Raw genomic sequence first — 13397 nt, forward strand, 5'->3', positions numbered from 1 at the left:
GGCACGCCTCCTGTGCCTGTGGGCTGTGAGCTCTTCTGGCTGTCCATCTTTCCCTCTCACTGGGCAGTAACTCCCTTTAGACATGCATTACTATTATTGTTACTGTTGCTGTTACTATTATTATTTTGTAGTTAGCTTTTTAGGGAGGAATTGGCAACAGAGATATTCTTATTTTTTGTAGAGTTAGTGTGGTTAGAGGTTGTGTACTTTAACAGAACTGGAGGGAGGGAGTCCTGTGGAGCCAGTTAGGAAGGGTTACCTGAGTGAGGGCACTGCATCCTTCCCTATGCTCCACACAGACTCTTGTTCTCTCACCTGCTGCCCACCTCTTGCCCATCATGTGTCCATCTGTAAACATTCTGAATGCTTGGCTGTGTGGGCAGCCTTCAGAAGGAGGCAGAGGGTGCAGAGCAGAGGATGTAACAGTTTTCTACCTGAAGAGTGGGTAGGGCCAAGGCTCACAATGCCCTGCCCCGTAGCTGAGGACTGGTGATGGCCTCTGGAGGACAGAGGAAAGTCAGTTTTCCTGAGGGGTGCTCCAGCAGGTGGCTCTGTGTCCTTGTGCAATTGACAAGGCTGAATGGCCTCCATGGATTTAAAAGAAAGAGCACATGAGGTTGGGAAGGGAAAGAGATGCTGGTGGTGGGAGGAGGGGAGAAGATAAAGGAGAGAGAATGGGCATTGGCTCAGGTTAACATTCATATGTATGCATGGAATTCTCAAACAGCAGCAGGTAGAATTTAGTCCAAGAAAAAGGAATGAGTATTTCCATAGACTTAAGAAAGACAATGTGTGTACTTGCACACACACACCGAGGTGTGAGTCTCATTACTGCATGAGTTAACACTCAGTGAGTGAGCACTTCCTTTCTCTTTTCAGCACCACCTGAGAAAGCTGGAAGGCCGCCGCCTGGATTATGATTATAAAAAGAGGCGGGTAGGTAAGATCCCCGAGGAAGAAATCAGACAAGCAGTAGAAAAGTTTGAAGAGTCAAAGGAGTTGGCCGAAAGAAGCATGTTTAATTTTTTAGAAAATGATGTAAGTATTTAAACCAAACAGTAATGCACACGAGTAAAACACCATTGTATATGTGTGAGCATGAGAAGCTCTAAAACTTTAATTGTTATGGAAGTTTCTAGAATGTTCTGTAACTGTAGCTTTCTGCCTTACATACTGTGAAAGACAGTCAGCAGTCCCTGACTGAAGCCGTAGTCCTTGGTGGGGCTGCTTGTCTCTGGGGTGGCCTTGTAGCAGAAGATGGCCCAGGAGAACAGCCTTTGTGTTTAAGGCCACAGCATTTGTGGTTTAGAGCTGTAGGTTTGCTGAGCTGGAACAGCACGTTCTGGGGTGAAGATCTGTCTCGCCCTTTCCCATTGTCAGGTTTATAGCTGAGGAGACTCACTGGTCACTGTGTTATCTAGCAGATCAACCTCCTTCTCTTTCTTCAGACTTGGAAGGGGTTTCCCTAGTCTTTTCCATGTCCTTGTGGCCCGGCATTCTCTCTCCTGTTGACCAGTTAAAGTGTAAAAACCTCCAGCTGACTCTTGGTGTCTCACAGGCTAATGCCAGCATTGCCCATCGCTGGCAGAACAAACTGTGGGTGTGATCTGGTGGGAGGGGAGAAGAAGTGCTAATAACCTTCCTGCTGAGGTTGGGTGGTTTTTTGTGTTTTTTTTTTTTTAACTCTAACCTTGTTTTTCATCCATCTCCCCCACCTCCCCCCAGCTCTGCCTCCATGAAGCCAAGGCCATGGTTATTCAGTCCACAGAGCTCTGATACCTCTTGGTCACCAACTTTGTGTCCACCCTTGGTCACTTGGCCTTTGTGGCCGTGCCTGCTTTTTTTCATGGCTGGGAGCTGTGCTTCAGAGTGGTTGGTGACGGATGGGTTTTCCTCTAGGATATCATTATGGTTCTGGGTAAACATGACTGGACTCCTTTAATTCTTGTCAAACATAGTAGGTCTGTAAGCTGGGACACACCATCTGATGGATTTGACAGTGCTTAGACCCTGAATTGGCTAGACTTTAGTGTACTGGGACAGACACCTGAGAGAGCAACTTAAAAGGAGGAAGGTGAGCTTTGTCTCAGGGGCTGCAGGTCTCAGACCACGGCTCGCTGGCTCCATTATCTCCATGTTACGGAGTCATGGAGCATCACAGGGGGTGGGGGCAGATGTTGCCCTTAGAGTAGTCAGAGAAGAAATGCAGGGTGGGAAGAGAGGAGAGGGAGAGGGGGCAGAGAGAGACAGAGACAGAGAGAGGGAGACAGAGACAGCCTTACTATCCCCTGTATCCATCTGATGACTTATTTACACTAAACTAGGCTTTATTTCTTAAAGTTCCAGAAATTACAAAATATCGCCATTATCTCTGGACCAAACCCTCAGTATGTGACCCTCGAGAGCATTTGTGTTCACACTGCGGCACACTCGACATGGCTGTTAACGTGGGGCTTTGGGGAGCAGATAGCAGAAAGCAGATAGCAGAAGGGCCATGGCTCCCTCCAAACACGAGTGGGAGATGGTTCATCATTGTTGGGAGGAGATTTGGGGAACTCAGCTGCAGCAGACACTGGTTTGGATTCTGTCTAATTGAGAAGTTGACAAAGGAGTCAGGTATCTGGTGTGAGCCTCCGGTAACTGTAATTATTAACCTTTTGATCAACTGTGTTGGTGGTGTGTCCCAGGGCCAAAGTGTCAAAATTCCACTTCCTCCTTTCTAACTACCTCAGTTGATGGATGGCAGCCTCTCAACATAGAGCCAGCATGGCTCTTCCACCAGAACACCATAAAAGATGCTGACACTGGGTGAGCATCCCTCACTGACCATGAGAGCCAGTTATAGGGCAGAGTAAGGTATACTGTTAAGGATAGGCTCCAGTCTCATCCACACAAGGAGGGAATGGAATCAGGACTTGCAAGCATTCGCTCCAAGGAAATGAGTAAGCAGAGGAAACTCACCGAGAAGTATTTGAGATGCTGTGCTCAGGCCTTGTTACTTCCTGCATATGCTTCTGTGGTACCAGGAATTCAAAGGCTAAAATCCCACCCTCCAGGGCTCAGATGCACTCACTGCCTCTAGCCCTCATCTCCCACTGTCCTGGATAAGCTATAACAAGAGCTTAAAACACCAGTTATGTGTAGATACCTTGTCTGTGTGGATACCTTGTCTGTGTGGATACCTTGTCTGTGTGGATGGATGCTCACCATGTGAGAACACTGCCTGTGGAGGCCAAGAGGGCAGAAGATCCCCTGATGTTAGCGTTACACTGGCGGTGAGTGCCATGTGGGTCCTCTGGGAGGGCAGCAGTGCCCAAGTGTGGAGCCTTCTCTCCAGGCCCAGTACAGCAACTACTTTATCAGCCCGTGTAATAGAAAAAGTGTTTGCCGAAGCTTTACCTGAGAGGAGCTTTGAATGCAGTGAACAAACTTCGTCTTCCTTGGGTCTCCAAATGAAGATCATATAACTAGCTCCTCCATGAGCTTTCTGGCTGCCAGGCTGTTTGTGGAAGTTTTTAGAATGGGCTCAGTCCCCGAGTCTATAGTCCTTACATGCTGCTTTCTCTTCAGGCAATATAAACCTTCCAGTCTGCATTCTTGTAACTGAGAAACCAGCAGGTGAGTCTAGCTGGATCCACACTCTGGCACCCCCATGCGTGTCCAGCTATACGTGAAATCTCAACCTAGGGACTGTCCTCGTGTGACTCGTGTGTGTGTGTGTGTGTGTGTGTGTGTGTCTTGAGTTGTTTGTTCCACCATCCCTAAACAATGTCACTTTGATCTACCCTTCTATTCCAGGCTGATGTGGGATGGAGGAATAGGGAAGAATCTCAGTCTTGGCTGATTTGTTGGGAAGAGCTAGATTTAAGACCCGAGGGCCTCACGTCTTGCTTGAGGTCAGCTGACTCCACTGGGCAGCCGTTTAAGCCTGAGAGTGGGTGGGCTCTCGCCATTTCCACGAGTCTTAGGGGCCGGCTCATGACTTAATTCTCCTGTGCCAGATTGTGACTGGTACCCAGAGTGCACCTCCTTTTGAAGAAGTGTCCATGTGCCACACAGTTCACTACTCAGGCGGGGCTACAGCAGGCAAGAGGTTGGCTCTGAGGCTTCCTAGCCATTTCCTGGGGATAACACATCATCCATAGGTTTGACTCTTCTCCTCTGAGTCCTTCCAACTTGACATTATTAAATGGCAGCCATTGATCTTAGAAGAAACCAGACATAATACATTTAAAAAGTGTCCATTTCAGCCTGAAGAGGCCAGGGTCTTGCAACAGTTACTAGGTGACAGATCCCATAGCCAGAGGCTTCCCTTCATCCATCCACAGACCAATGGAATGACTAGATTCCAGATTCCTGGGTTCTTTTCATTGGTTCAGAGAAGTATTTTCTTTAGGTTTCCCTGTGTCTGTCTGTGTATGTGTCTATGTGTCTATGTGTCTGTGTGTCTGTGTATCTGTGTCTGTGCCTGTCTGTCTGTCTATCTGTCTCTTTCTGTGTGTGTGTGTGTGTGTGTGTGTGTGTGTGTGTGTGTGTCTGTGTGTGTACATGTGCATGTGTGGAGGCCACAGGTTGATTTTGGGTGTTCTCCATCACCTCCCACTTTTTGTTTAAAATAGAGTCTCTCCCTGGACCTAGAGCTTACCAGTTTGGCTAGACTGGCTGCCAGCAAGCCACAGGGATCCTCTGTCTCCAGCTCTCCAGCACTGGGATTACAGTGGCACACCACTACAAACGGTTTTCTTTTCTTTTTCTTTTTCCTTTCCTGTCTATCTTTCTTTCTTTTAATGTGGAGTTCATGGATCTGAACTCAGGTTCAATGAAAAAAACATCCAGAAATTCAAGCTCCTTTGAGGAATCAAAAAAAAAAAAAAAGAAAAAAAAGAAAAATAAAGTAAAAGCAGTGATCTTAAGCATGGCAATGAGACATCACTTGAATTATCACATTTGAAATAGAAGATGTCCCTCACAGCGATCATGTGCTTTGGCTACGAGAGACACTAGCTTGCCAGCTTCAATGCCAACCACACTGTGGCATCCAGGCATCTGGGTTGGGGCCTGTTTCTCCCCAGCCACCATTTCTATGGTCCTCTTTCAGAGAGTTGAGCTTGAGGGTCTTCGTAGGCTACAGTCTTTGAGTCCCACCCCTTTGGGTAAGCCAAGTTCCATTGTTGTTGGCTCAAATGTCCTGACTCATGCTCAGATCTCACATGAATGTCCCTGGGGGTTCCACAACTCCTGGTAACTCTAATCCCCTGGCATCTAGACTCTGCCTCATTCCCAGTGCCCAAATACTCCCAGCAGCCTCATATTCTGGAGCTTATCCATCAGTCTGCAGTGGGTTATAGAATTACATGTGTGCATAGGTGGCACAATTCTGATGCAGCATTCAGTGCCTGCCATGGGTGGGGGTTGAGTCTGTGCTGTTTGTTTTCTCCCCAGCCCCCAGCCCAGAGAAGACCAAGGGCCCTAGCCTAGGGCTAAGGTAGCAGTTTGTTTCCATGAGTCTTAAGACAGCAGCTTCTATCCCTGGGAAGTGGAGACCCTGAGCCGTGCTACCACCCTTAGAATTCTCTTGGTTTGAGAAGAGAAGAAAACAGTGTTGTTCGTTTTCTATGGCTCCTGTAACAAGTGACCACAAGCAGCACTGTGGCTTAAAGAATATAAACCAGCTTGTCTCTGTCTTTCTAGGTATTTAGTTCAAGTTGTACCCTTGGAAGCAGAAGCCATCTCTGCTGGTTCCCAGCACACAGCTCTCATCCTAGGAAGCAGATGTAAGCTTCTGGCTTATGACAGTGACAGACATAATCCAGTTTGGATCTGACTTGCCTTCGTGCTCTGTAGGAGGAGCTGAGTCTAGTAACGTTTGTTGCTCAGGGCTTTCCCTGGCCCCCTTATGAGCAGGCACCACGTGGAGTGCTGTTACTGTCTCCCAAGCGTTCAGGGGCTCTGGGATCCATCACCTTCCCAAAGTCAGCTAAAAGGGAAGGGTTCCAGATGCAGTTTCGAGTTGCACGATCTTAGCCGCCAGAGAGGATAGTAGTGGCTCCCACTTCTGTGTGCACAATAAGTGTGATCCGCACGTGCACGATCGGGTTATTCACCTGGTTGCCTTTAGCCATCTTTGAGTTTTGCAAATGGCAGGCTTAGTTAAAATGAGGTTCAGAACAGACACTTTAATATTCCTAAAGACAGAGAGGTCATGGCGATTTGCACCGAGCATGCAGCTGTAGCATTGCAAGGGAGCAGTGTTCTGTTCTTAGATTCTGCCATGATCATGTCAGGCTGTGGTGCTGGACTGGTTCAAAAGTGTTCGTAAAAGCCAAAGAGGTGAAATGTAAGAAGTCCTTGGGATTTTGCAGGGGCCAGGCTGTCCTTGTTTTGTTTATTGGGTTTTTGGAGATGGAAGGCCAGGACTTTTTTCTAGCCACAGAGCATGGTAAGGCAAGTACAATGCCAGGGCTTTCCTTAGTGATGCGTGTGCCCACTGCATTCCTGGCATAAGTGGGCTCTATGTATATTGGAAACACATATTGAAGCTGTGCTTTTAAAAAGAGGGTAGGAAAAGTAAAGGGTGGGCAACTGAAGGAGTTCTCAACAATACACGAAAGCAAATGCAGCTCCCCATTTGGCCCCGCTGGAGAGGCAGATGGCAGAATGAGGAACCACAAGATCTTGCCTCAGATGGTTAGAATGCTGTGTAAGAAAAGGCTGTTTGGAAGAAGCCTGGGACGGGTGGGTGGTTTTGATCCGTATCTCTGTTGAAATATGGAGTTTCTGAGGTTTGGGCTGGGAATGGGTGGTTGGGAGGAATCACCTCAGTCTTTTGGGGCTTGCTACAGAAGGTTCTAGAAATAAACTTAATCCTGATTTGCTGTAGTGGTTCTTCAACCCCACGGATGCAGGTTGCTCTTGGGCTCTTCTTCAAGCCTGTAGCTCTTCGGGGACTCTCTTACAAACTGCTTAAAAACAAAACCTCTCAGCACTTGTGTGGAGGAGGAGGCAGTCCAAGGCCAGCCTTGGCTATATAATGAGTGTGAGGCAGATGTGGGCCACATGGGACCCTGTCACAATCCTCTCTCAAGCCTCCCCACCAAGTGCCACTGTGATCAGCCACTACTTTCACGAACATGTCAATTTGTGGGTAATAGGAATAATGTAGTCTCCATGGCTCATCCTTTCTGCTGTATGTTTCAGGGAAAATGTTTTGTTGGGTGGCAACAGAAATGCAGGGGACATTTATTTGCCCTGGAACAGGTGTGACTTGCCACGTGTCTCCACTTTCTCTGAACATGGATTAGTTCCTTGTTTCTTAGTCTGGCTTAACTAGAGAGTGCTCACAGCGACATTCCCCTAAGCAAGCTCACATGCCTACCACTGGTTTCATTTACAGTTGGGAAAGTGCTTTCCTGCTGTCTTCAGATCCATGACTTTTAGAGCATTAAAAAGAAATCTAAGGATATAATCTTATAACTGTAAAAAAAGGTATTTGGTGGAGTTACAGCAGATTCAGAGTAACAAACCAATTTAAGTGTTTTTCCAGCCTCTATAGCTCTGATGTGACCCTCATGATTCTAGGTCTCCAAGATGGGATGAGATGAAATGGACCAGGGCTCAGGCAGTTGCCAAGCTGCCTTGCAGAGCTGGGCTCCTTTCACTGGCTTCCTGTTTGTTCTGTATATCCCAAGGGTTCTGGCTGGCAGGGAGTAACTCTGCACTTTTGCCACAGGTAGAGCAAGTCAGCCAGCTGGCTGTGTTTGTTGAGGCGGCATTAGACTATCACAGGCAGTCCACCGAGATCCTCCAGGACCTGCAGAACAAGCTAGAGCTGCGGTAAGCACCTTCTCCCTGCTTAGGCAGGGGTAGCCCTGGAGCAGCCAGTCTCTGTCTCTGTTTCTCAGTCCCTCCTTCCAATTCTGTTTAACATGTTCTCTAGTCTGCTTTCAGGTTGTGTATGAGATGAGGAATGACTTATTTTCCTCTCTATTTTTATCGGTACTCCCTTTAGGTACCCCATTTCTAGAGCGTGCAAGCATTGTGGCTGGTCTGAGAAGTCCACTCCTGTGGCTTCCTTGCTGACTTGGGTTAGCTCTCCATTTACCTGTTGAGGGGTAGAGCATGTGCTCCACCCCCCAGCATCTAGGGATGGGGAGAAAGCCAAGCAATACTCAGAACTTTGTAAAAGCCATGAAAAACATTACCAGACTGTGTTCATATGACAGTCAAGAGTATACTTTGAGTAATAAAGAAATATTCTTTGTCTTGGGGCTTTCATGGTCAATGCAGTCCCTACTTTCTGAAAAATCAATAATAATAATTTATAGTACATGCAGCAACCCTCCTAATCAAATTATTGGGCTAAATCTACCGTATGTTTTGACTAGGCTTAATAACAGAAAATTGTTTTACATATGTTTCTGATAATGAATAAATTCAGAGGGACTTTTGCTTCAAGTAGTGCTGTCATTACAGAGGAAAGGCCATTCTTGAAGCATTTGCTTCTGAGGCAGGTGGCTATCTAGGTATTGTGTGAGCACATTTGGATGGTTCCCTCTCCAGCAGAGAGGAAAGAAGGCAGCTAGCCTAGAGGAGTACCCATTTGCTAAGCCTAGAAGACAAAATGAGGACATGTCTTTCAAATGATTTTCAACTAGAAACCCAAACACATACTGGAAAAATTGCATGCTGGTTGTATCCCTGACACTCTGGGCTATCTGAAGTCAGTGTCACAGTCCCCGCTCTCACACTCTCACTGGGTCTGGTCTTCAAGAAAAGCAAAGGCCTGTGGAGACTCTGCTGTTTGGGACAGAGGTCTGACTTGGCTTCCCATGTGTGTTACAGAATAGCTCTTGCATCCAAAGTCCCCAAGAAAGAATACATGCCAAAGCCTGTGGACATGAGTTCCATCGATGCCAATGGGGTCGAACCCAGCTCTTCATCAAAGATAACAGGTAAGCTAGCCATCTGAAGTGGGCCACGTGGGGTCTCCAGTTCTTGCGTGGTGTAGATGCTATTGTGGGAATGCCCTGAGAAACTAATGGACTTTCCTTGGTTGATTGATGGGCTCCCCTCCTTTCCCAATTCTAATGTTCATGTGTTCAAAATTCGAAAGCCAGTCCTTTGTGAAGAAGTCCTTTGTGTACTAATGCCATCTCTTGTAGCCACTAGACTGTCCCTTGGCTAGAGAACCATGGATGCTATGCTATCTTTTTATACTTAAAGGTTTAACACCTTTCAGATTATCTTCCCAATTGTTAGGCAGTTTTAGTTAGCACTCTCTGAGCTCCTGAGATGTCCCTGACACCATCTCCAGTACTGTACTGTTGGGTTTTAAATACAATGTAGAGTAAAGCTAACCTAGAAAAGATTCATATGGTGTATATTTTCACATGCCCTCTATATGATTTTCAACTGCATCTGGTCTCCTCCCTAGGCCTAACCTATCCTAATGACTGTGTATGAATATCGTCCTATCTGTGGCTGGCACACGTATTTCACATTTAACATAATACTTAACAAAAGCAACTTGTTGTTGTGCAGTTTTCTTCCCAAAATGCATTTCTCTTTATTGTGGTTATGTCTATGTGATACATAGACCTTTCCTATTGTCTTTAGCCACTTCATGGCCCCTGTTAATTGCAACAGTGTCTGCCCTTATCTGCCTTTATATGCAGCTAAGCAAGACTTTCTAGAAATGAAATTTCTGAGTCAGCATCAAAGCAAGGAGTGGGGCTGTGCTGCTGGCATCTAAATGACAGTGGGTATTGCCAAGTGACACTCTAAAATGGTTACACTATGTTGATGTGTGCCAGACCTCAATTTTTGTCAAGCATTGCTACATAAAACATGGTGTTCAATTTCCATTTTGACCTTTCTGAAATCACTGAATTAGATATTTTTCTATATTTAAGGTGCTTCATTTGTTTTCTTGTAAAAAAGATTGCCTTGCCTTAGTGATCTGTAGGAAACCATTACATATGGGTTATTAACAGCTTTCTGATGCTTACCTTCAAACTTCGAGAAGTGTTTTATTTTGTTCATTTTATTTTTCTTAATTTGTTTTGAGGACATAGACACTCTTATTTGGGTGTAGCCAACTTTATCGATATTCTTGTTTATGATTTGTATATTTTGTGTCCTTCTCAGAAGTCTCTCTGTGCTCAGAATTATTCTATGGTTTCTACTACTTAAAAAAAAAACCTATTCCTTAATATCTAGGTTAGGTCTTTGTCAAGCCACCCGAGTGGCTGAACCATCTTATGTTCCGACCGGCAACATGACTGGGTCTGTGTCTCTGTGTGGTACGGCAGTGCTGTTGCCTTTTATTTTAGCCACATTGATGACCACTATGGAGAGTCATGCTCTTAGGAATCTACTGTGTTTGTTTTCTAGGTGAAACATCTCATCAGGTCTTTACCCATCTTATAATTAGATTATTTCTATATCTACTGCTGAGCTCTGTCATGTCAGGTTGTTACAGAGGCTAAGCAGAAGTCCTTTGAGATACACGTGTAGCCTTCCATGCACACTCTGTGTGTCTTGTCACAGACCAGAGACTTGTGTGTGTTTGCTGTGGGGTGTTGAGCACTCTCTACCTTGGATGCTGGAGACAATTTCTCCACCCTTCTTCTGAAGCCCACAGTCAGATGGTTTCTCTTTGTGCAGGTGTGAGACTTGGGTTGGTGTTCATCTGCTTTGCTCCTAGATGCTCAGCTGTTCTTGTTACACACACGGCCAGAGAACCCTACCATTGTCATGGGATTTTTTTCTTTCAGTGAAAATTCAAAACTAGCAGTGTAATCTGCATCTGTCTTAAATAGAAAATGAAACTTGAAGGTTACAGCTGTGAGGAACAGCAGGTCCTCTCACCCCCAGACTCAGTTCTTGCTCCTAAAGAAATCACTTCCCGTTGTGTTTCCACTCTATTAATGATTGATGTTTAATCCCACAGTTTAGAGTAAGAAGTTTGGATTATTCTCATGTTGTTTTGAGTCCCTTACATTTTCCTGATATGGCAGCTGAGGCTTTAACTTCTTTACTGCCCCATACACACTCTGCCCATCCATATTTCTTATAACCACCATTTAAAAATAAATAATCATGTTTTACACATGACTCCCTTCACTCAGAAGTCTTAAAATGCCCCTCTCTTGTTCTTTCTGCTTTGCATGCAGTTGCCTGTTTCCCACTGAAGTTACAGCTTCCACTGAACTGTTGCAATTGGATGTTAGAGATCAGGGAAGTAGATCTCTGCCTGTCTGCCTGTCTGTCTCTCTGTCTCTGTCTCTGTCTGTCTGTCTGTCTGTCTCTAACACACACACACACACACACACACACACACACACACACACACACAATGGCCACATCTCTGAACTCTCATAGCTTCTTGTGCCAAGGTCTGCAGTTTTATGTCTTGGAACCAGGCCATGTCTTTTATCTTTGGGTTTTGTTTCTTACTGTTTGCTGTTGACTTTCTAGGTTTGTTTGTTTGCATTTCCTCATGAATTTTAGCATTAGTTTTCTTATCTCTCCAAATAGAACACATTCTGATTTTAGTTTTGTTTGGGTAGAATCTGCAGATCACTGTAGGGAGTTTATGACAGTTGTACAGCATGCTCTGGTCTGCATCACAAGCTGTCTAGCTTTCATTTCCTGATATCTTTCATTGTTCTCAGCAGTGTTCTCCAGCAATTACAAAAGTACCAGGCATATGCAACTTAAGGGAAGATGGGTTTGTTATGGAGAATGTTTTAAGGACGTTTACAGTCCCAGTACTGTTGTGACAGAGACAGGCAGATCCCTGGAGCTCCTGGCCAGTAAAAGACCGTGTCCAAAATAAAAAAGGTGGATGGCTCCAGAGGAGCAGCACCTGAGACTGACCTCTATCACTAACAAGATGGTCCACATAGGTGCACACACTCCTACACACATGTACACACTTGCATGGACTCAACCCTCCCTTGCACAAGAAACAATTTCATTCTCTCTAACCCATTTCTTCTGCCACTCAACTCTCTTTTGTTCAAATAGTCCGTTTGTATGAATTTATCCTGTAACACAGTTTTGAAACTTGTCTTATGTCCCAGAGCATGACCCATCTTGGCAAATGTTCTGTGTGCCCTTGAAAACAATCTGTTTCACTCTTGCTGGTTGTTCTGAGTGGCAGGTCTGTTTAGACCACATTGTCTGCCTCTATTGTTGTTCTGAGTGGCAGGCCAGGTTAGACAGAGTTGTCTGCCTCTGTTTCCTTGCTGGCTCTTGCTTCCTGTTAATTGGTGAGTAATGTTGAGAATGGCAGTGTGAGATGTCAGAACGATGAGAAAGTGGGTCCCTTTTCTTCCTCCATTCTCACTGAGCCTTTACATTTAAACTTAGTTATGCACATCATTAATAAATGTGGATATCTTTATTACCTTAAACACCTTTCTTATTTTCCCTCAGATTTCCCCTTTTAAACTTCTATTATTAGTGTTATGATTATTATTATTGTTTTTTTGAGACAGCATGTCATTTATACCCGATTGACTGCAGAATTATTCTGCAGCTGAGGATGACCTTAAACTGCTGATCCTCCTGCCTCCAACTTCCAAGTGCTGGGACAACAGGCCTCTGAGGCTCTGTGTGGCTTTGGGCTCTTTCTCTGTGTCTCTGTTGTGGCTTACTTTCCATACCTGCTCTCTGAGGATGTCTCACTTTGTGGCTTACTGTGTATCCATTCATTTAGCTTCCATTTATGTTGAATTTATGCTCAAGTTTTCTTTAATTGTATTGGTTTTCTATAGCTTCTTAACAAACTACCATGCGTCTTGTGACATAAAGCTGCATGTATATAGGGTAACATTTCTTCACCCTATAGTTCTGGGGACCTATCCAGAGATTGGTGTTCTTTCTGGAAGCTCTAGGAGAGAACCCACGTCTTGTCTTTTTCACTCTCTGGAGGCCACATGCATTCCTTGGCTTACGGCTCTTTGCTTTACTGTCAGAGCTAGTGACAGAGGACTTGAGATCTCCCTTTGACTCTGGCCAGGAGTATAGACTTGTGCCACTGTGCCAGGTTTATGTGTCACCGTTCCATGCTTATGTGGTACTATGAAATGAACCCAAGGCTCTCTGCATGTTAGGCAAGTCCTACCAGCTGAGCTATGTCCTTGGCCCCTTAACTATATTTTTAAAGATTGTGTATATAGTATGGGGGTGTATCTGTGTGGAGGGGTGTGCACCTGTGTGCAGGTGCTCTCAAAAGCCAGAAGAAGGCATCAGACATCAGATCCCCTGGCTGCTAGCTAGGAGTCAAACCTGTCCCTGTCCTTTTGTGCTGGGGGTTACAGGCAGGTGCTGCCACTCAGTGGCTTCCCCACCCTCAACCCCCAGAGATCTGAACTGAGGACCTCATGCTT

General features: G+C 45.4%; 1 protein-coding gene across 3 annotated transcripts in view; it reads left to right on the forward strand.

The window, feature by feature from the left end:
• Sh3gl3 (SH3 domain containing GRB2 like 3, endophilin A3) overlaps positions 1 to 13397 on the forward strand; it is a 135133-nt gene that overhangs the window by 96535 nt on the left and 25201 nt on the right. For all 3 annotated transcript variants that reach the window (XM_034509362.2, XM_034509370.2, XM_034509377.2), the window contains 3 exons: positions 880 to 1038; positions 7730 to 7833; positions 8842 to 8951. In XM_034509362.2, the coding sequence (XP_034365253.1) occupies positions 880 to 1038; positions 7730 to 7833; positions 8842 to 8951 (373 nt within the window). The remainder of the gene's footprint in view (positions 1 to 879; positions 1039 to 7729; positions 7834 to 8841; positions 8952 to 13397) is intronic.

This window comes from Arvicanthis niloticus, chromosome 1 (genome assembly GCF_011762505.2).
Source record: "Arvicanthis niloticus isolate mArvNil1 chromosome 1, mArvNil1.pat.X, whole genome shotgun sequence".
In the NCBI taxonomy this organism is placed as follows: Eukaryota; Metazoa; Chordata; class Mammalia; order Rodentia; family Muridae; genus Arvicanthis; species Arvicanthis niloticus.